At 42.9% G+C, this 22,236-nt stretch overlaps 1 protein-coding gene across 7 annotated transcripts in view; it reads left to right on the forward strand.

Annotated features, from left to right (window-relative positions):
- SGMS1 (sphingomyelin synthase 1) overlaps positions 1-22,236 on the forward strand; it is a 99,418-nt gene that overhangs the window by 63,173 nt on the left and 14,009 nt on the right. For 6 of the 7 annotated variants that reach the window (XM_056351560.1, XM_056351566.1, XM_056351563.1 and 3 more), the window contains one exon: positions 20,982-21,824. In XM_056351560.1, coding sequence (XP_056207535.1) covers positions 21,202-21,824 — 623 coding nt within the window. In that variant the 5' untranslated portion in view covers positions 20,982-21,201. Of the gene's footprint in view, positions 1-2,885; positions 3,037-20,981; positions 21,825-22,236 lie in introns of those variants that run through there. The other variant, XM_056351565.1, reaches the window with a different exon arrangement.

Consider the following 22,236-nt stretch of genomic DNA (forward strand, 5'->3'; position numbering starts at 1 on the left):
TGTATGTGCATAGCTATAAAAATATTTTTTTTAAATCAGCATGGAGTAAGCAAGCTTAGAGGAGCATTAATTTCTTCCTGTTCTGTCAAGTATTACCATGCCCACTTCATTTTTGAGTTGATTTGGTTATGCAGATGAAAGCAGGAAAGCAGACTATAGCAAAACACAACCTTATCATACCTGCTTACAGACTGTCAGGTAAATCATTAACGTATGCTCCCAATGCTTGTAAAAGCTGCTAAAGACGTTTCTCACCCCTGGAACTCCCTTTTTCCAGGAGGTGAGAAGTGAAGTTACTTGCAGACCCTGGTTTTGCGAGTGAGTGTTTGCTGCTGTTGTGGTTTCTGTACTGGTTAATAAAGTGATACAGTCTAGTGGATTAAGGATTGCAGAGACCTCCTCCCCATGCGCAAAGAATAAATCGTTTTCGTAAGAGAGCAGTTCCAAGTTTCTCCAAGGCAGAGGGGAAAAACACAGCATGCCAGGCTGTGGGATCACCTCATGCATTGCTGTTGTGCTGGAGGAACCGTAGGCCGATGATGCTTTTATTTCATGTGAGCAAGAAACTTGAAATCTGAAGCAGTTGGGTGGTGGTGGTAGATAATAAGTGTTCAACTCTTCATGGAAGTAACTTGAGACCAGAAGAGTTTTGCAGAAGCTGGTGATTAAGACACATAGTTATCCACAAACCAACAAGAGCAGTGTGCTCTCAAGTGCTGTATTGAATGGTAATGCTGCCTTACAGGAGTGGTCCCTCCATCTCTGTCCTGGGAGAGCCGGCCTGGGCAGCTAAGTGCAGATGCAGGTAAGCTTCTCGCCTTTGAGGTTTTAGGGTTGAGAGGTGCTGATTAGGATCTGGGCCAGTTTACATGAGCCAGGAGGCCAGGAGAGCAGCAGTCCTTTGGACAACCAGGTTGCCATGATCTGTGTTTGGTAAGAGCTGTTGTGGTAGTGGGGAACAGGTTCTCAGGTCTACCTGCCTCCTGTGCTGCCTGTGGATATGGGCCTGTTTTGTTCATGGTGAGTTTTTTTTCTTCCTTTGCCACAGCAGCAGCATGACAATTGCTGAATCACATCAGTTTCTGCTGCTTGCCTATCTGTAAATACTGTAACTTATTAATGAAGCTTAATTTTAAATGGGTTCGTGGTGATGGGCTGTTTTCCTCAGCAGCTTTGTTTCCTAGGATCCTGTGATTCAAATTTGTTTGAGCTGGGAAGATTTGCTGTGGGTCTTGCTGTGCTTAATTTCACACCAGATGTCTGTTTTGCCTTTTGTTTCTGTAGGCATGTAAGAAATGGATTTGTCTGAGGCATTTGGTACTTATAATCTGTACAATCCTGTCTGCATTTGCTTTAAGTTTTAATTGATTGCATTTGCAGTAAGCTTACTTTGTGCAAGAAACTTGGAAGTATAGAAAATTTATAGCACATGAAAACATGTTATATGAGAACAGCAAAAGTAGCCTCATTTGCAATGTTTCCAGCCGTTGCTTGAGGAAAAGAAAAAGGGCTTAGCTTAAGCAGGACTTAAGCTATTCTAGTTGCCACATCCAAGAGCATGACTCAAAACTTCCAGCTAAACTCATAAGCTCCCTGAATGGACACTGGAGTTGTACCTTGGCCTACCCAGGCTGTGTTCCTTTTAGGTGCCAGGCTCTCAGCCCAGCTGTCTTATCCCAGAGGTCTGCCTTGTCCTACAAGGACACTCTCAGTTTTCTTCCTGGAGATGCCTGGGCCTAACAAGACCTTTGAGGGTATAGCTCAGATACCTGGACCTCACTCCAAAAGAAACCTCCAAACCCAAAAGCCTGCTTTGTGCTGTTTCGTGTGGCTCAGTGCCTTGCACAGCCTTCGCTCTTCAACCCTGAGTTTCTATCTGCCTGTGAAAGCTCAAAACTGCTCTTGCTGCTCAGGAAAGTGCCCTTTTTGCTTGGCTAACTTTACAGGGCGTCTGCACGTTATCTTTTTAAAGCTGAGCTTTGTAAAGCTGTTCTACCACAGGAGGAGAGAATTCAGGGTTTGCTGTGTGTCTTACACCTAATACCAAGTGCCTGAAGGAGGAGATACCCAAGCCTGGAGAGCACGAATCAAAACCATTCCCCAAGACCTGAGGTCTCTGTACTGGGGACATCCTAGCCAGTGCTCTCAAGTGCTGTATTGAATGGTAATGCTGCCTTACAGGAGTGGTCCCTCCATCTCTGTCCTGGGAGAGCCGGCCTGGGCAGCTAAGTGCAGATGCAGGTAAGCTTCTCGCCTTTGAGGTTTTAGGGTTGAGAGGTGCTGATTAGGATCTTGGCCAGTTTACATGAGCCAGGAGGCCAGGAGAGCAGCAGTGCTTTGGACAACCAGGTTGCCATGATCTGTGTTCGGTAAGAGCTGTTGTGGCCACGGGGGACACGGAAAAATAAGACTGCTCTGTTCCCTCTTGCCTACCTTGAGCTGTGGGCTCAAGGTTAATGTTTGAGTGTCTCTGCTGCCCCTTGTGCACTTGCCACTGGCCTGTGGATGATTTTTTGCCAGGGAAACTTGCCTGATGGAACACTCTGTTGTCTCCAGCTGCTTTCTGCAGCTGTCTACATGGCAAAGAAGGTGGGGAAAATGGTTAAAAATAGAAGGGCATATTAGGAAACTTGAGGTATGGTTTTAACATACGAGTTGCTCTGACAACTCACTGCTGCCACCAAAAGGGGAAGGACTTGCTTGTGTTTGTGTGACTGTGCAACCAGCGGGTTCAACTGCCCAGCCCAGCTGCAAAACAGAAAAAGAGCAGTTTTGCCGCCATGCAGTCACCGAAGCACAAGAGTGGAGGGTGGTAACACAAGGCAGGAGGGAGGGGTTGCCCCTGAGAAAAGGCTTGTTGAACTCTGTTGGCACAGGTAACCTGAGTTCAGGAGCGCAGCAACTGGAGCTGAATTCAGATGAGTGGCTCGAATGCTTCATGTCGGTAACATCGGCTCTCCTGCACGCTCAGTTCAGGTTTAAAATCAGAACTACAGTATGCGTGCTGCTGTTTCTAGCAGGGCTGAGCTAATTCAGGTTAGTCTACTCAAGAGCAAAGCCTTAAGAAGACTGACGCTGTTTCAATCGTTTATGTTCTGATAGTTTATGGGGATAGTTTGAGTAGTTGGAAAAAACCACAGAAAATACTGGGGCCATAATTTTGCTACTAAATGTAAATTTTCTTGCTTGGTTGTATTACTGCACTCTTACAAGGCATTTTATTTTGCAATAAGCATGTGGAGTATCAGGAGAAAAGTAGTCGACAGCCAAGCAAAGGGGAAATACATTGCATGCTTTGTAAGCAGCAGGCTTTTTAAGCATTGCTTTTAGGAAGCGGCCATTATGCAGTGTTTTGTCAGCAACTCTTCACCCAGTGTTTATCGCTGTTCCTTGTGGTTATCACTGGTCCTTGTAACTTTGTCTGGATATGTTTTCTGCTGCCTTTCCTAAAATAAGGGCAAAAGCCAGTTAAAGGAAACCATATTTTCTTTGCTGAAAAGTTTGTTTCCTGAAGCTTTTTTTGTCTTTGGTTTTAGGGGGATGGGTTTATTTCTGTTTGCTTTCTTTTTTTAACTCTTTGTCAGTCTTGAAAACAGTGTGATTTCTCTAGCTGCCCTTTGGTTCAGACGAGCTCCTGTTGTAGCACCCCCAGCCACACATCAATAACCAGTGAACCATCCTTTTCAGTGCTAAATGAAGAAGGAAATATCCAGGGGTATTTCAGATAGCCTGGATATCCATCCTAGATGGATCCTGAAAACCAGCAAGCATGCTGTGCCAAGTAGTCTGTGCTCAGGACATGGTGGAGGGAAAATAGCAGTTAGGTCAACAGAGTGAAATAATGTTTAGGTATATAATATTTAGTTCAGAAAAACTTGTAACGTTAACACCTTCCCAGGGCAAATGACTTGAAGACAGTCAGCTTGATTCTTTGCAAGGGGCTGTAGATAAAAGCATATCCAGAGCTTGGTGGAATTCAATGTCAAGTTAAATTTTACCTCCTGATTTGTGAATCTGGAAATTCTCTCTTTTAAAAATGAATTTAAGTTACTCTTTCAGCCTCTGGACAAGAATCCTGAAGACAAGCAGCTAGTTTTACTCAGTTAAGTTTCAAAATGCTTCAGTATTCTTTATCCCTTGTTACTGGGCTGCTTTTCATAACTAGGTGTAAAAGTTCATTGCTCCCAGTGACAGAAAAAGATCAGTGTAGCAGTCAAGCGGATTTTTCATCAGTAAGAAAGCTAACACTGTTATACTTTATTAATTTTTAAAAATTGTGAAGTTGTACCCAGTTACATTCAACTTATATTGGGGAATCTGATGCTTTGGGATTGCTGAGTATTAAGCATCAAGAATGAGGAGGATTTAGAAGGAGGACCACTGGCTAGTTAGTTTTGGTGCGCCTTTGATTTCAGTTTCTTCATCTTCCCAGCTCTCTGGCTTGCTTCTTTATTATTTCTAACTCCTTTTGTGTTTTGAAATTTTCTCTTCTAATCTCAGCCACGTGCTTTTCTTTGGGGACATTGGTTTGTCTGTTCTAAACTAGTCACACCCTACCCAAATCCGCAGTGAAATCCTGGCATTGTTCAGCACTCAGAATTGTGTTTGCATGTTGTACTTAAGTTAGAACAGCAAAGATACGGCCTGGGCAAGCCTCAAGAAACTATTTTGTGTTAGTACAGTTGCAGAGAGAGAATGGAGAGACACTTCAGGTGGCAAGCATATCTGTAGTCCTGTTAAACTTGAAGCAATGAAAAGCAAATAATATATTGCAAAAGCAAAATGAGAAATGAGAGTAACTTTCTGCTGTGTTGGAGTTTGTTTGTCTTCATGGTTCTCCTTGCAGTTTCAGAAAAAGTTGTGCAACTGTTTGCTAGGGACTGAATTTTAGAGAAATGAAGAAGTTCTTGTAGGGAGGTTCATAACCTAGTAGAACAGTTTGCCCTTGATTTGATTTCTGAGCTACTAAATCTACATAAACAACCCTCTTCCAGACCCTGTATATTTTTAAAGGATAAAAATATCTTCCCCGTATATTAAAAATGTAACTGTCTAGCAAAGGGCTATCTGCAAACATTTTCCCTGTATGTGGTGGCCTGGCTTTTGCAACTTGTGAGAGAAAGGTGACAAAAAAAAATTGATCCAATGATTCAGGGTTACTTAAGCTAAAAGCACTCAGTTACTGAATTAGGTTTATCTGGGAGAAAAGTAACGCAGCCTCAGACTTTTGTTAATGTTTAATGTTCTGTAACGGTCTTCCCAGGCATAATTGAGCCATCAGCACAGGAGCGATCCTGTCAGAGGAGTTTATTTTGAGTGATTACAGAGCCTGCTGTAGCTTTCATTTCAGTGCAGCCTGAGCTAATTGATGAACAGGCCCATAATTTATTTACAGTCCTCGGGCATTACAGTTCTCTTTTTGAGACTGATTCTCCTTCTTTTAAAATCCTTTGGAAGGGGAGGAGGAGGCTGCCAGGGCTCATTGGGCTGCCGGCGCTGCTGCCCGTCTGTCGCAAAGTTACCTGAAATATTCTGCGCTCTGTTTTGGGTGATGGTTTCGCACTGCCCTGGTGTTAGCAGCCTCTCCATTTTCCCCTAAGCCTGTTGACCTTTAATCTGGAGCGTGTGCTGCTCGGCTGGGGAGGGTCTGATGCATGGGGCTGACACAAGCTGCAGAGCACAGGGGAAAGGAGGGAGGAAAGGGCAGATGCTACTGCGATGAAAAGAAAAATAAGGAAGAAAAAAGCTTGAGGGCATGAACACTCACAGTTTTTTGTCTAGGTTTCAGTTTGAGATGAATGCTCCCGATTCCCCACCCCACCCCCCCCCCGACGTTGCTAGATTCCAGCATAATACAGTTTGTCTCCTACAGCCTGCTCTACTGATGAATCATAGGTCTGCATCGATAAATCCAGCTTTATGCAGAGCTTTGAAATAGGGAGGAACTTCTGTCTGTAATTTCCTCTCAAAATAGGTAAGCAGAAGTGATTTTATACTCAGAAATCACTTTGGGTATGAAGATGACTTCCAGTTCTGTCGAACCTCTGAATAATCGGGGGAGGAGGCAGCCATGAGCTGATGTATGGCTTCAGATTTTCCCCGTGTTTGGGGCAGACCTGCTATTTCTGGATCTTCAGTGGGTTCTTACAACCTTTATAGTCCTGTGTGGTGGGAAAGAGTAGTGTGTGGTCCTTTCAAGACCTGAGCACAACTGTCTTGGAACTTTGTAGGTTCTGTCCTATGCTAGAGAAGTTGCTTGTACAGCTAAGCACAGTGTGAGTCCTGAACTTGGTCAGCTCAAGTCCACTTCGTAAATACAGAGTAGTAAAAAGATAGTCTGAAAATATCTTAGACCACATACCTGATTTTCAAGGGGAAATGTCGTTTTCAGCTGGATTCACAGTTAGTTTTCTTGACTGAACTTTGAGGTGCCAGCTGCCAGTTATTTGGAAGCTGCTGTGCCTTTTGAATCAGGTTTTGCAAATATGAGAAAGGAAACATGCACTGTCAACATGGGCACTGTAACAATATTATTTGTCAGTCAACTGCCTGAAATAATAAAAACAGTAAGAAAAAGGAGATGGCAGTGATAAGGGGCAAGTCTTCCATGGGTAGCTATTATTCTTTCCCAGGGGAATTTGCCAAAGCAATACTTCTGACTGCTAACGCTTGACATTGTAAAGACATTGTGTTTGCACTCAGGTGTGTGTCCAAGTGCTTGGATTGTTTCAGCCATTCTGGCTTAACTACTGAACTGGTGAGTGTCCTGCCCATCTCATTGCAAGTGTTGTATTTGGTGGAGATCCACACCAAAATCATCTGATGTTTGTCTTGAGGTTTGATTTTTGCCTTTCACCTCTGGCCTGACTAAATAATACAGGAACCAAAGCAGTTTCTGCTATTTCTAGGCAGCGTGGATCACAAAGGTGAATATAAATACAGCATTTGTTAATGTAAAACTTCCTTGCCTACTACTTGACCCTGAATTCTGTGCCCTCCATTATGGGACATAAATCACTGAGAACAACAGGATATGTGCAGCATCTACCGTAACAGGGCCTGTTGCTTATGGAAGCGTATGCATTTATATTTTACGTCACTGCCTGTCCTTCATATTTTATTTAATGAAGAACGTAGGGAAATTGGTTACTTGGCAAAAACTGGCTTTTTGTGAACTAAGGAAATAGAAGTTTCCTGATTTTTGTGTGTGTGATGTTCCCCTCCCTGCTGGGTGTACCGTTTTTTCTCAGGGTCTTTCTAAATACTGATTCTTCCTCATTACTCCTCAGAAAGTGAGGAAAGTTTTCAGCCCTGCTGTCAACAACCCATATCCTGGAGATCACGTTGTGCCTTCCATCGAGGGCAAGAAATCCCCATAATGTAAAGGAGCGCAGTATCCTTGTGCTGTCTCCACTGTTTTTTCTAGTCTGAGTTCATTGTTTTTCTCCTTAAATGTTAAATCACATGGTACTGTGCATGGCATGTCTTGCATTTCAGCAGGGATGAGGCGGGCTGTGTTAATTGCATGCGTGTGCTGCGGCTGGACTGGGCTGGTTCATGTGCCAGTCATTGCATTTGCCGTTTGCCTGTGCTTGATGGGAGATGCTGTTTTATTCCTGGGCTGTTGCTGTGAGGTCAGGCTTTAGTAATCTGGCTGCCGAAGACTGATTCAAACCAGCACAAGTCTCAGGATCAAATTAAGTCAAGTCCCTACATTGTTTCACTAATGATGCGAGATAAAACCTGTAAGTCACTTTTTTTTTCAGTGCTGTTGTGGTGTCACATAGGGTGAGCTGCTGAAATCATCAGTATTTTTGCCACAGTACTTTTAGCCCCTCACCCACATTAAATATTTGTGAATTTAGGTATTTTCAGACCCAGTGAAAAAGCTTTGGAGTGCCTGAGGACAGATAAGAATATATTTGCTGTTAAAAGCAAGTTTCATGTGTATTTATGTTCTGTGCAATCTCTGATAATGCAGCCCCACCCTCACCCCCCCAAAAAGCACCCAAACAACAAAAAAACCCCCCTGTAAACCCCACATGCAAATTACTGTGACTGTTTAATAACTTGGTGTGAATACGTTACAGTAGTTGATTTTGTAATTTCCAAAATAGTGCAGTTTTTTTTCCCCCATCAGTAGTCATTTCAACAGCTCTGTATTGCTTGGAGGAGAAGCACTAGCATTGCTGGAGGACTGATGGTGAATTTTCCTGATCTTTCTATACAGAATTTTTCTTTTATAAGCTTTTATTGAAATGCCATGTTTTATCAAGTTTGGAAGATCTTGGAGTTGTTCTTAGGATTTACCTAAGGTTTGCCTTTCACCTGTTTGGCCTGACTAAATAATACATGAACCAATGCATGTCAGAGCACAGTTCAAGTATAGTCCTGTAGAGCAAGTCTGACCATGGGATGCGTAGGTAAAGCAACAGCTATGTCAGGTTGGCCCTATTTTTTTTTTCTCTTAAAATATTCTGTTTACTAATGTATTAAGGAGGCATATATACATTTCCCAGGCCTTGAGGGAGTGCTGGGTAGTCATGGAGCCTGTCATGAGGTGGTGGAAGGGGGTTTTACTGGTGTCTCACTTTCAAGGGCTCCTCTTCAGGTGAGTTTCTGTAGTATCATAACATCCTAACCCCTCCACTGCTCAGATGAGCCCCTGCACGTTAGAAACATCAGTGTAATTGTTACTCCCTTGTTTTGTTTGCTTACTTGGGTATGCATCAGGGATATTGCATCCTGTTGGACATCTCTAGAGGGTGTGACTTCTGAGTGTTTGCGTACGGGAAGGGCTTATTCCCAGTGAGCCTTTTGCACCTTGCTGTTGAAGGTTGATTGAAAGGAGTATTACACTCTCCTGAGTGGCTGCTGCTTTGTTATCTACTTTGCCGTTCATCTTTTAGCTGCAGCCTCAGCAGCTTTTTCCAACCATGCTCTGCTTCTCTTGTGATCTCCCATCCTTCCCCACCAGTCAGCAGAGCTTTGACTTCATGGTCGACACTAATGTGTCTGGGAGAGGAGGACTTTGCTCTGCTCGGTGAGGCAGGTCAGAGTTCAGCTATTTTTGAGCTGCACTTCATCAGCATTACTGACTTGCTTTCATTAATACCTTGCTAATCTGGGCTTCGCCCATCTGCTTGCAGGCAGCTATGGCATCTGCATGACCACAGATTTAAATCCTCCCTCCTCTCCCTCCCTCTCATCTCCTTCCTTGTAATTTATTTTGGTTCCTGGAGAATAGTGCCACTGGGTTTCTGTAGTTCTCTTGCTGCTTATTGTCTTCCTTATTGTATGTTAACCTATGTGTGTAGCAGGAGCTATGAAGCCCAGTCCTCTTTTCTCAGGCAAGCAGCTCAGTGATCCTTTTGGGGTGACAGGCATCCTTCAATTGATTATTAAATGGTTAACTCACATGCCTATTTTCTGGGAAGGAATGCTGATTTTTATTTCCATATACACTTCCCCCCCCCCCCCCAGGGGTGGACGTGACTCTTCAGTTTCTAAACCAAATGAAATTAACTGAGCAATTTGATTTTTTTGCTGTGAGTAGCATGTGGATGGATCATCTACAGTTGTTACTTGCTTGATAAAACGTGTATGCTGTGATGTAGTCCATGGAGCTTATGTTGGGGTGGATCGTAGAAATGACATTATGTCTAGCACTGTGCTACAAGTCATTAACTCCTCCCACCTAATGTGCCGTTCAATGGAAGAAAATACAGATTTTGAGGAGCGCATCATATAGTTCATAGTGTACAGCTCCGCTTGCCTTGTTTTAGTTGAAAGAAAATGTTTAGACTAGTAAGCAAAGTTTGCAAGGGGCTGTGCACTCATGCTAGCAGCTGGACAATCATGTGCTGATGGTAGCAGGCTGGGTCTGATCCCTCCATCCCTTCTGTGGCAGAAGAGGTATTGTGTGAGCAGCCATCTCCAGAGGCATCTGATTTAAGTATTTTTAACTATTTCTGGTTGTGAAGTATGAATGAACTGCTGACTGAGCTTTGCACTCTTGTTTTGAGTTGCTTTGCAGCAGTTTTACAGGCTGTGGGTAGGCAGTGGAAGTTCGCTTTCCTCGGGTGGGGAAGTTTGCAAGCTGAAATACTGTTTTTGTTAAATACTATTTATAAATGTAGCTTAATTTCCATGACATGAATGTAAGCTAGTTGTACTTACCCAGTACCTCAAGCTGAGATGCTCTTGTTTGGCTGGAATTATGGGTTACTTTTGAACCGATATCACTGACCTGTTCAAAACCTACCAGTTCAGCATGTGAATCTGTTACACAGTCATCCAGTCTCTCATGTTTGGTGTGCCAGAGGGTGGAGTCACTACTTGAAGAAGAAAGGATGGCCAAGAGCCACCCTGCCTGATATACTCCCTGGGATCAGAACTGGAATTGCCAGGTGGCTAATGGACGTCTCCATAACAATGTTAGGACAACATGACACAGGTACATCTCCTATGCCTCAAGTGTGTCACTAGAAAAAAGATTTAGAGGTCATTGGATGTCTGTAGGAGGAACTTTTGAGCTTTCAGTTGGTTATTGAAATATTCATGATTTCCAGAACAGTTAGATAGCAAGATACAAGCTTCTTATGTTTCCTTAGCTCTCCTTATTTGTAAACATAGTTGATCATAACCTTGAGCTGAGAAGAATGTTTAAACCAAAGTATTTTGCAGACTTTGAACACACTGTCATGATTTTAAGTGACTCTGCTTGTCATCTTGGAAATTGTTTGACTGATACCTGGTAGTACACACAGTTGCCATCACTGTCGGTGTGGAAGCAAGCATGTTTTCAATGCTGTTTTGTGCTCTTAAGGTATCTGGCAATTTAAAATGTTAGGAATACTTAATGTTTTTGGGTGGACATTTGTGCATACCTGTTCTTTGGGTTCAGTGCCAGATTGTTGTCAGAAGCAAGATTTAAGTAGGGTTTGGTGGTGTCACAGGATAATGGGGGGTGGGGGTGTGTGTGTAATGGGGGATGGGATGTCTGATGTAGACTGGGAGCAGCTGAGTATGAGTATGGCATTAAGATCTGGAGTCTGATACAGAGATAAAACTACTGTTCAGCACTGGGGGAGGAGTATCTTGGGTTTCTGAAGTCCAAACTCTGAAATTTGGAACTTGTTGCAGCATCAAAATGTCACATTCAGTGGCAGCAGCAGCAGTCCTGAAACGCCAAGCAACAATCATGAAATTATCTATAAAAGGCAAAAAAATAGGGACCCTTAGAGCAGGGAACAGAGCTGGTCTGAATTGCCATCCCTTTCTGGCACTCTTGCTTTCAAAGAAGGAGATGCTGGATAGCTGGACTGGGAGGGGAGAGGATTGGTCCCTCCAGCCTCACTGGATTTTGCTGAATGAATGCAAGTGTGGTTTTACCATCAAGCTGAATGCCGACAGTGGCAGATCTCCACTGTAAACAGCGAGGTTTGGCATCCATGTATTTGGTGGCGAAGAGTGGAGAAGGTGACTGAAATTTGGCAAGCGAACTGAGAGAGTTTTCTTGCTTGTAGCGTTAACTGCTAAAGAAAGATGCTGGGGCAGTTAATCTGAATTTTCAGTAGATCTGGCTTGTGTAAGACAAGTTCCTGTTGTGCAGATGTACACCTGTAACTCACTGGCGATCAAAAATGCTTTTTTTCCTTCTTTCTTTCTTTCTCTAGCCTTTCCTGGGTTTCTGGTTGTTCTAGACCAACTATGCAATAAGAGTCTTCCTCTCCTTCGTAAAGATAATTGTTTTCCAGATCTAAAAGCTTGATTTATGGTACAACTCTGCACAGGTATTGCTCGAAAGAGGAGGAATATGTGTTCCAAAACTGGATTAGAACTATTTATACCAGAAATAATCTTGACTAATTGTGTGTTCTGTCTTTCAGACCAGGTATCAGTATGTGTTATATAAAACTAAACTAATAAGGACAAATCCAGGAATTGTTTTGCTTTACAAGGGTAATAGCATTGAAGAGTAATAATGTTAGTGTGCCTTTTGGGTGGGTTTATGAATAGTAACAGCTGAAATGTAGAGAGCAGCGTCTTGCATGAAGACATATAGGTATTTATATTTCAGCTCTCAAGGCTTGGAGTGTTTTTGATATGGGTCTGATGTGCTGGACTTAAAAAGAAGGGTATTTGAAATAAAATCCTTAAAATGAAATATGGAAACATTATTCTAGGCTGGATTCTGAGCATGTAAAGTTAGTTTTCTTTTGCTTCAGTTGTAGCTCTGGGAAAGGCTGTTTGGAGGAGGCAACTGTTGTGGTCTGGATGCTAATACATGCTCACTAAAAAACCCAAATACTAAAAAAATATGATAATTAATTGATTTAAGCCTTGAGTGAGGCTCTGTTTTCACTGCAGTTTCTGCCAGCTTTCTTTTTCCTAATCTGCATGGCTGATTTGGCAGAATACACAGGAGCATGCATTTTAGAGCTGCATTGCCATCAGTCACAAAACTGTCCTCAGTTTCCTTAGGCAAAACATCTTTTTGTGTTTTGGTATTTTTTTTATTATTTTTTTTTTTTTTAAGTCTTGCTACTACTTAGGTTCCCAGAGGCTCACAAATCTGACTTTATAACAATAAATGACTTTTAGGTATTCAGTGTAGGTAAGAAAAAACAAACCCACCCCAAACCCCTAAAGCACCTGCATGTGATTAACAGAGTTAAAATATGGAACCTCCTGCAAACATTTAGTCTCTCTTTATTTTCTTGTTTCCATCCTCCTGCTCTACCCCATCCTTTCCCCATTTCTATGCCTTGTAGGGGAAACCCCCCCACTTTTTCTGCTTTTTTCAGTGTTTCATCTGTTTTCCTTTGGAAATCTTCTGGTGTGTGCATATAAATATAAGGAGGTTTGGATAGTTTCAAGAGGAAGGCAAGTATCATTTTGTGCTCTTTAGTAACAGAGTTAGCTCAGAGGTTGCATGAGGACACAAGGCTCTATTTCCAGTTCTGCCCTATCTCTGGGTGACCCAGATCCTGAGGTGTAACACAGACGTGTGTTTAGCTGTGTTAGAGACGATGGCCAGAACTTGCTGCCACCCAAGCACAGAGTCTGGAAACACTTAGGGTTGCCTCCATCCAGAAACCACATGTGCAGAGTTTGAGTGCAGCGCGTGTGTCATGGTGTCCATGGTGATTTTTGTTTGTATATAGCAAAGAAGTGACTGATGTGGTGGATGCATTGAGTCTTGCTGTAGAATTCTGCTGAAGAATTAAAGATCCTGGTGTCAAAGCAGATTACCCACGTATAAGGATTTGTGATGCTCCATTAGTATTTTCATGCACCCCTTTGTGGGTGAAGGGGTGAAAGAGTACAAACCCACTTTCTCTCAAAGGTATTATTCTTAGGAGATTAATATAGCTGTGGATTGTTGTTCTCCCTCTGCCCCTTTGCAAATTAACTTTGTGGTGTTATTTGTGTCTTCCTTGCACAGAACTAAAAACATTTGCAGCAAGGAGTTGGAAGCTGAGTTTCCTATTACAGCCGTTCAGAAATAAGCTAATACTCATTCCACTTCTGCTGCAGGCATTGCATGTTACTTTAGGATTTAGACATCAGGATTGTGGTATGCACTACAAAATGAGAAGTGTGCTTGGGTTGTCTCCGCCGTAGGCGGAAAGTCCATAGTTGTTCCTGCAGGTGCCAGCTGGGGCTCTGGTCCTGGCTTCTGGCTCTCTTGTTTGTGTTTGAGGAGACTTTCCAGTCTGAAATAGTTGTTTGTAACTGAAACCAAAGGCAGGACCTGCCCTCCCCACCCTGTCCTTTCCAACCCCGGATCACTCGAAGCAGGATTTCCATAGTGTCAAAACAAAACCCCTACTTAACAACTGCTTCTGTCATGAGATTGCTGGTCAGGTGAAGTCTTCTCGTGAGTGTTTGCTGGTTTCCATAACTACTTCCAAGGCCAAGGAAGAAGCAGGGGGAGGAAGAAAGTTGAGTAAAGAGGTGTAGGGCTATGAAGAAGCAGAGGGGTGAGCCTTCATCAGGTTTGGAGGGAAAAGGTATCTATCACCTAGCCCAGAGCATCTGCATGTATATACCTATACACATACACACACACAGTATAGGTGATGCATTTTTGTAGCAGAGATATTCACTAGCAGTTTTCCTATCTGAAGGTGGGCTGCTTGGTTATTCAGATTTGATAAAGTACTTCCATTTTGAAATCCTTGCCACTGAACTGTCGGCTTGGGTTCAGAGATGTTATACTGAGATGTCTGCCTGCGAGTGGATTTTCATTTCTGATTTTTGTGTTAATTTAGGATAGGAAATATGCAGTGGGGTGGTTTTTTCTTCTTCCTATAGAGTAATTTGTAAAAAATGAGCTGCTCGTGGATTTATGTAGTAGTATGCCGGCATCTTTTTTTCTCTCTCTGAAGCTGCATAAGGAGCTGTTCAGGGTACGTGGGCGTTGCTTCGCATATTGATCCCAGCCTCTTTTTTCGTAGTAGTAATTCTGCTTGCTCTGACTTTGTGTCCACAGGATGTTTTCCATCTGGGACTGACCTTGGAAACCTATCTTGGAGCTCCTTGAAACTTGTGAGCCCACTTGTGCCTCAATTTTGTATTTACAGATATTTTGTATTTGCACATATTCATAGTTGCAACACAAAAATGGCTTTTTTTGTTATGTTTTAAAATGCCAACAGTCTCTTGCTTGCTAGTGGTGGAGCCTCTTGCAAGGGGCAGACTCTGGTTTGGAGGCATGGCTATCCTGAAGGGAGGGAAGCAATTTGGTATGTTGCTTGAGAACTCATTAGTGATAACCCAGCACATAATTTGTGACAGGAATTGCCCTTTTGTTGCAAATTGGCATGCAGAGGTGCTTTGCAAGTACAGGACGTCCAGTTATTGAGGTGTCAGAGCGTTATTGTTAGTGGTGATATAATGCCTGTAGAGGAGGTGACTGTAACAGTGACTCAGATCTTGCTGTTACAAACTGTTTGTTTCGTGGTGTAAAAATGAAGAATAAGAGCTCCCAGCTTTTATCCAGAGTATTTGGTCTCCATGTAACTTATGGTAACCAGTGGGGTTGGGGAATTCACTTGTGGGTTGGTTTCTAAAGCATTAAAACTTCCTTCCTTAACAGCAGTTGATTTTTTTCCTGCTTATGTGTGCACACATTATCAGTCTGCATATCAGCATTTGTTTTCCAAGGAAGAAAATGTCACTCTTTTATCTTGAAACTGTTCTTATCCCCTTAACCCTGTTTTTTACTAATGGTTTTATCTCTACTTTTCTGGGGTGGTTGGGAAGGATGCTCAGTGTTGCAGCTGAAACACACCCACTGTCTCTGAAAATCTTGGCTCCTGATGAGGAGCTCATTGCAGTTACTGAAATGGCTGGTTATTTTACTGATTTCTATAGTGACTGTTGCCTTGGCAGCAAAGGTCCTCCCTTAGAGAATAAAAGCACTGTACAAACGTGAGGAAAGTATGATTTGATTTGGGAAGACTTAGTCACATTTCATAGTGTTATAGGAGGAGATTGGAGATGAACAAACTGGTTTTGGGGGTCATCTTTTGCTATTGTAGGTGGATGTGGTTTGTTTCAGTGTTAGTTGTGAGATGTAATGCTTTCAGCTTGTAAGTTTAGAGGTAATAGTGAACAGCATGTTAACCTGTAAGCCAGCTGTGGGGTTGTGAAGGGAGGTTACTCCTCTGTGGACCCTGCAGCCATCCCAGACAAAGTCTGCTGCCACCTGGCCAGGGGATGTCACTTGTTCAGCAGTGAGTCCACAAACTTTGAAACAAAATCTGCAAGAGTGACATCCAACATGAATGCTTAGTTACCCTCCAAGCAGACTTATAGGACAGAAAAGTGCAGTTTTCTGCACCTTGGCCACCAAGTCAAGTGTGGAGGTGTAGCCAGCTGATGATTTTATTGCTGATTATCTTGTCCTTTAACTGAAGAGATGGATGCTCCCACATTTGGTCCTTATGCCCAACTGCATCTCCGCAAAGCGATGCAAAAGAGAACAAATTTTGATATGCAAGGTTGTGTAGTGTGCTCTCAAATACTTGTTTAACCTACTGGGGTGCCTGTGGTCATGGTATTACAACCCTCATATGGGCAGATTGAAGTGGTGGTGGGAAATACTTTGTTGGGCAAGTGGAAAATGATCTGAAAGTTTGGAGTTAACACTTTAATGTTTGCTGAGCACAGGGGAAGAGGGTTGTGTAAACATGAGGAGGTGGGGACTGCAGCCCTTGGTGACGTTACTTCATCCTGCTCAGTCTTGTGATTTGGGTGTTTTGAGATACTGGTTTTACACAGCATTATTATCATAGTGCAGTTGGTATTATTGTAATAATGGCATTGATACTTATAATTCATTGTCACATACAGGCTCCTTAATGAAGCAGATCTGCTGCGGATGGAGGGAGTGTTTCTAGTTCCCTGACCCAGGCTAACAAGCTGTATCGGAGCCAGGGAGGCTTGGGTGTGCGCCTGTCCCTGTGCCTTGCTGGGGCAGTAGGCTAAGCTGGTGGATGTGGCCCAACAGCAGCCGGTGCCTATCCCCACCTTCTGTTTTCAGTTTTTGTGGACAGAAGACCTTTTGTGGAAGCAAGGGGGCCTGCAAGGGCTGTCAGTCCCGTATTGTTTCTCTGAACCTCTCCCAGTCAAGCTTTCACAAATGCACAACAGAAAACAAAGTACTTTTTAATGTGACAAGCTGGAAGGTGTCAGTGTTTTGCTGATTGACTGGATGTCAAGCAAAAATGAATTCCAAATCAAGTATAAGAACAAATTCAATTTATTATATTACACTACAAAGGAAAAAAAAGCATGCAATATGATAAAAGGAAACAGTACTAGTTATTATGCACAATATGATAAAAAAGCAATAGGAGTGAAGCATTGGATCATTACTGCAAAGCGTTATAGAGACTAAGAAAAGGATATATCACCAATTACCACCTTAGCATCATCCAGGCCCACACTTTGCCTGGGAAGCCCTGCTGCAGCCAGCACCAGGAGTCGCCCAGTCACTGGGAAAATTCCTGTGTGTTGCGTCCACGCGTAGGTGAGGCTTCTGGCCCAGTCCCGGAGCTTGCCCACCTTTATGCTCAGTGAAAAACAAAAATAGTTTACACACCTAGTTTATGCAAACTATTAAGTTTAGGCTAAGTGCAGATGTGCACTTCTCATGATTTGTAAGGTTCATACACGCCAGGGACGTTGGCCAGATGCCCGAGTGTGGTGGAGTTACTGTCATGCCATAGCTGCACACGACACTTACAGTCTGGATGTTCCTGCTCACATCTTGCCTGTTCAAGGGGGCTCTAGACAAACACCACCTGCTCATTAAGGTTGTCCTTGAGCTCCCAAAGCGATCTCGTTAATAGTGATTGCTATTAAGTGATCTCTAAATAAAGACAAAGGCTTTTTCATAAGCAGTAATCAATTTGATAAACTTTTACCACAGTTAGTAAAGAAGATTTTTTGCCTATTCCTCTCCCACTAGACAGCCTGTGAAATGGAGGTTTAAATGATAGGTGCTCATTTGACATTTCAGATGTTTTTCCTCGTTTAAGCTTTCAAGGAAAATGACTCCATGGCCTGTGTCCTTGGCAGAGTATTATCTTTCCTCCTGTGAGTATCAGTTACTCTGCTTTTACAAAAGGTGCTTGGTAGTGATTTACATGCTGGTGGTGTGATAGCAGTGGGCTGGGATTGCACCTGGCCAGTGCTGTCCTCGTGCTCCCAGAAACTGCATCCATGAGGACTGAAGCTGTCTGCTCAGTAGCTTGTTCCTTGGTGAACCCCATGCTATCGTTGTCCATCCATGCGCAGAGGACAAGATGGGGTAAAAGTGTATGCCTTTGTGTAAGATGGGTTTTCTCATTTTAAAAACCAACAAAGACTCTTAGCAAATATATTTTATATGGCATAAAGACACAAAAATTGAAGTCAAGCAATCTTTATTCTTCTGTATGGTACCTTTAATAGCATTACTGATGGTTAGTTTAAAGCCTGAGCAAGTTTCTGAATTGATTGTAGTTTTTAGCAATATTGCCAAACCCTGCAAGACGCACGTCTTCTGTTTCTTGTAACACTGCAGGGCCAGGTATCATGGGGTTACACCAGCATATTATGGCGCTTGTAACCAGTATCAGAGTAATATTCACAGCTGGCAACAGATTTTTGTTCTTTTAGGCTCCACACAGAGCTCATCTTAAAACCGACTAGCTTAGCCATGGCTGGAGGAGATGTATGTGGATGGTAGGTGAGGAGATGTAATTTGAAGGTTGGCTACAGGCTCCTGAAGAGTGATGAATGCAGCCCTTTTGTCTTTGGGATCTGGAATCCTTAAGCATGCTGGAGGCTTGCAGTATGTTGTCAGGGGCTGGACAGAAAGACTGGTATGTTGGGAGGATAATAGTTAAAGGTCCACTTTTCTCCTGAGTGGTTTTGGGAAACTGTGGTTCAGTCGCCCCAGTGTCTAAAATTGAAAAAGTCTAATATTGTCCCACCTTGTGGTGTACACAGAGTGCTCCGACAACCCCAATTCCTAGCTGAATCTGTAAAGCAAAACTTGGAGAGGCAGCCAGCGTAGCTGTTAAATGGCATGGGAAAATGAGGTCCTGCTGCAGACTAAGAGCCCAAGTAGTGTAACCAGGTTAAAAAATACATAATTTATGCTTTATCAGGATTGTAAGGCACTACCCTTGGAAACAGCAAGCCCATAGAGGGGTCTATTAGTATTCGTTGTGAATTTGATGCTGTGCAGCTTCTGGTGCTACACCTCATGGATTTCAGCCCAAGTTTCAACCCTAGGACAAGTATGTGTGTTGTGTTTTCCTTCACATAGACACTGTTTCCTTGAGTTGTGAATTACTGGTGCATCCCTTGAGTCTGAAACATTGTGGATATCAAAAAGGTGATGGTGTTTCAATCTCCTTTGCCTGCAGTGAGTGAGTCAAGCCGCAGGCATTAGTAAGTGCGTAGCTCAAAGCTGAAATTGCTCTTAGTGCAAACACTGAGGCCAAACAGGGAGCTGGAGGCAAAATACCTTCCCCTAAGTGCTGGTGACACCAACTCTCCCTGGCATGGAGTATGGATGCAGGGGTTGTGCTTGGAGCTTTGTGCTGCAGCTGGTGCCAGACCAGGATTTCAGGTGTCCTGTGATAATGTGACTGCATTGAGTACAGTGGAGGCCAGTGTGGTGGAGAGCCAAGCTGCTCTCCTTTGGTCGAAGTCTTGTAGGAGTTTCTAATGTGTATTAACGTGCATAATTCGATCCATCCTTCTTTTTTTCCATGTTCAGAGCTGTGTAACTAAATACTGATTTGCTAAACACAACTTGAATAATGAAGCAGTCTGTGGCTAAAAGCCTTCTTCAGTACATACACTGGGAAAAAAAAAAAAGTAAATAGAGCTGTATCCTCTCTTCTGCTGTTTTAAAACAGCACAGATATTTTCAAGGGGGAGTATTCACACCTGTTTGCTCCATGGATTTAAGTACGTGTGTGTGAATGGTGTGCCCAGCAAGTGAGAGGTGGCATACACAAAGTACTTTGTGCGCAAGTCCTTTGTCCAAAACTTTGTTTTCTCAGTCATCAGACCTGGTTCATTCCATGGAGAAGCAGACTGAAACCTGCACCTTGTGTTTCTTGTCAGTTTGGAGGTAACAGGACAAAAAAATAGATTTATGTGCAACATGGTCTCGTTTTGCATAGGAATATAACTCTGTATGTGTTTTGTACCACTTCTACCCAAATCTTGCCAGTAGTGTAGATTATTTTCCTCAGTGGCAACATTGCTCCCTGTGAGGAAACACAAATATCTGGCAGCTTGTAAGAGGCTGAAAATATTCTTTAAGCTGATAAAGGCATGATAGGACTTTTGAAAATATGAAGTGTTTTTTCCCCCATACTGTTACTTTCCTTAGGTCACTTTGTGTTTACAATGCTGCAGCCTTCTGCAAAAAGAACTTGGTCCATGGGATGGCAGGCTGGAGACAGAGGTTCTCACTGTTTTCCTCTCCTTGCTCTGTGGAGGGCCATTGTTTGTTTGTTCATTGAACAAACCTCTCAAACCTGGGAATTTGGTGGTTGCGTTCGCTGCCCCATGATCACTGCTTCTTGCTAAGGATTTTGCCACTTGTGTCTCAAAAATGCACAGAGGTTCCAGCAAGTAACATCTGTTTTCCTGTAACTTTTGTATTGGAAGTGATCAGCTTTTCTAAGCTTTCAAAGTTATTTTTGTAACTAATTAGGTGTAGAAGTTGGCTACCTAGTTCCTTTTTTGTTGTTGTTTACATTTTCTACTGGTTCCTTTTTTAGCTGATGACAAACATTTATTTGAATTGTAGCATTTTACCACGGAAATGATAAAATTTACTTTGAAGAGCTGCTAAACATCTGCTAGTCCTGCGTATCTAAATGCTTTGGTTTATTTTCAGGGTAACCTGTTCGGGCATTGATTGTCCTGCAGGTGCTTTGGCCCAGAAAGTACAAACTTGCTTATCTGTGTTGTTTTGTGTTGCTGACCTGTAGAAAAGCATTCTTTGTAGTACAGTGGATATTTTTGCCTTGCAGACCCAAAATCAGGCTTCCTATTCAATAACTAGGTGTAACACATAGCATTAATGCACTAGTCTGTAAGGGGGAGAAAAGGTTTCTGACATGAATAATGCTAAACATTTGCATTGTAGATACTTAAATCCATTAGTGCAATGATTTTAAGAGGAGTTTGGGTACTGGTTATGGACCAGAGCTGCACAGTAATAGAAAATTTAACAAATACAGAGCAGAACCTAATCCTTCCCACAGTTTCAAAGTTGTGTTTATAGTACAAAACTATTAAAGCTCTTGAGAAATCAATAGCAAGCTCAGAAAGGACAGTGCTTGGTCTTTTCCATGCCAGAGTCTAACGATCTTATTTATATTTAAACATGAATTGCAAACAATGGGTAAATGCTGTCCTAATGACTGATTTGGGGTTTTTCTTCTCCTCAGGAAGAAGAATGACAACATGAATATGAAGTGAACCATTTCCTATGCTTGCCACAGCGCCTGGATGCTCATATTGCATGGTTAGAGACAGGGACTTGCCTCTCACCAAACTGCTTCCTCGGACAAGATGAAGCCAAGGAGGAGCTTTCCGACGCACTGGAGTTGCAGTGACTGCTGCCCCATTTAAAATTGATGTTAGACTGTGCCCTGGCTGCCTGGCGAGATGAAAGAAGTGGTGTTGTGGTCACCTGAAGAGGTGACAAATTGGCTAACAGAAAATGCTGTGCCGGAGTATTGTGAGCCATTGAAGAGCTTCACTGGGCAGGATTTGATCAACCTCACAGAGGAGGATTTTAAGAAGACACCTCTCTGCCGGGTGTCTTCTGACAGCGGACAGCGGCTATTGCACATGATTGAAACTTTAAAAATGTCTCACCACATCGAGGCTCACAAAAATGGGCATATCAATGGGCACATCCGTGTCAGTGTGAGCAACACCACGCGTGAGAATGGCTTCGGCAGTAAAATGAAGCTGAACGGGATGCCAAATGGCTATAAGAAGGAGATGATAAAGATCCCCATGCCAGAGCCAGAGCGCTCACAGTATCCTATGGAATGGGGCAAGACTTTCCTGGCTTTTATTTATGCACTTTCTTGTTTCATCTTTACCACAGTGACTATCTCAGTTGTTCATGAACGAGTGCCTCCCAAGGAGGTGCAGCCTCCCCTACCAGATGCATTTTTTGATCGCTTTGATCGGGTGCAATGGGCTTTTTCTATTTGTGAAATCAACGGCATGATCCTTGTAGGACTGTGGCTTGTTCAGTGGCTGCTCTTAAAATACAAGTAAGTAAAACCTTTTGAAAAGCAAGTGCGAGGGGATACTTCTGACAGCTCTTGGAGGTCAGATACTGGTTTACATCCAAATAAAATGAAGCTTCTTGTTGTCTTTCTGGTTTTGGTCTCCCAAACTGAAACAGAGATCATGCCATAGGCAAACTGCCGTTTGTGTGGGCTGCCTGTGCAAAAGGGAGAAGTTCAGTCCAACTGCTACCTAAGAAACTAAGAAACAGCCCTGATCTTTTTTGCCTGCATGATTAACTTCAACCCTTCTCATGTGTGAAAAGCCGTGAATTGGTTGTAATGACGTTCTTTACTCAGTTGACTGTTCTGTCTATTTAGAGGAAGCACAGCTCACAACTGTTGTGAACACAGCTGCAAACCAAGTTGAGATGGATGTAGTGTCTCTGTGGTTTGC

This window comes from Falco biarmicus, chromosome 9 (assembly GCF_023638135.1).
Source record: "Falco biarmicus isolate bFalBia1 chromosome 9, bFalBia1.pri, whole genome shotgun sequence".
NCBI classification, from domain to species: Eukaryota; Metazoa; Chordata; class Aves; order Falconiformes; family Falconidae; genus Falco; species Falco biarmicus.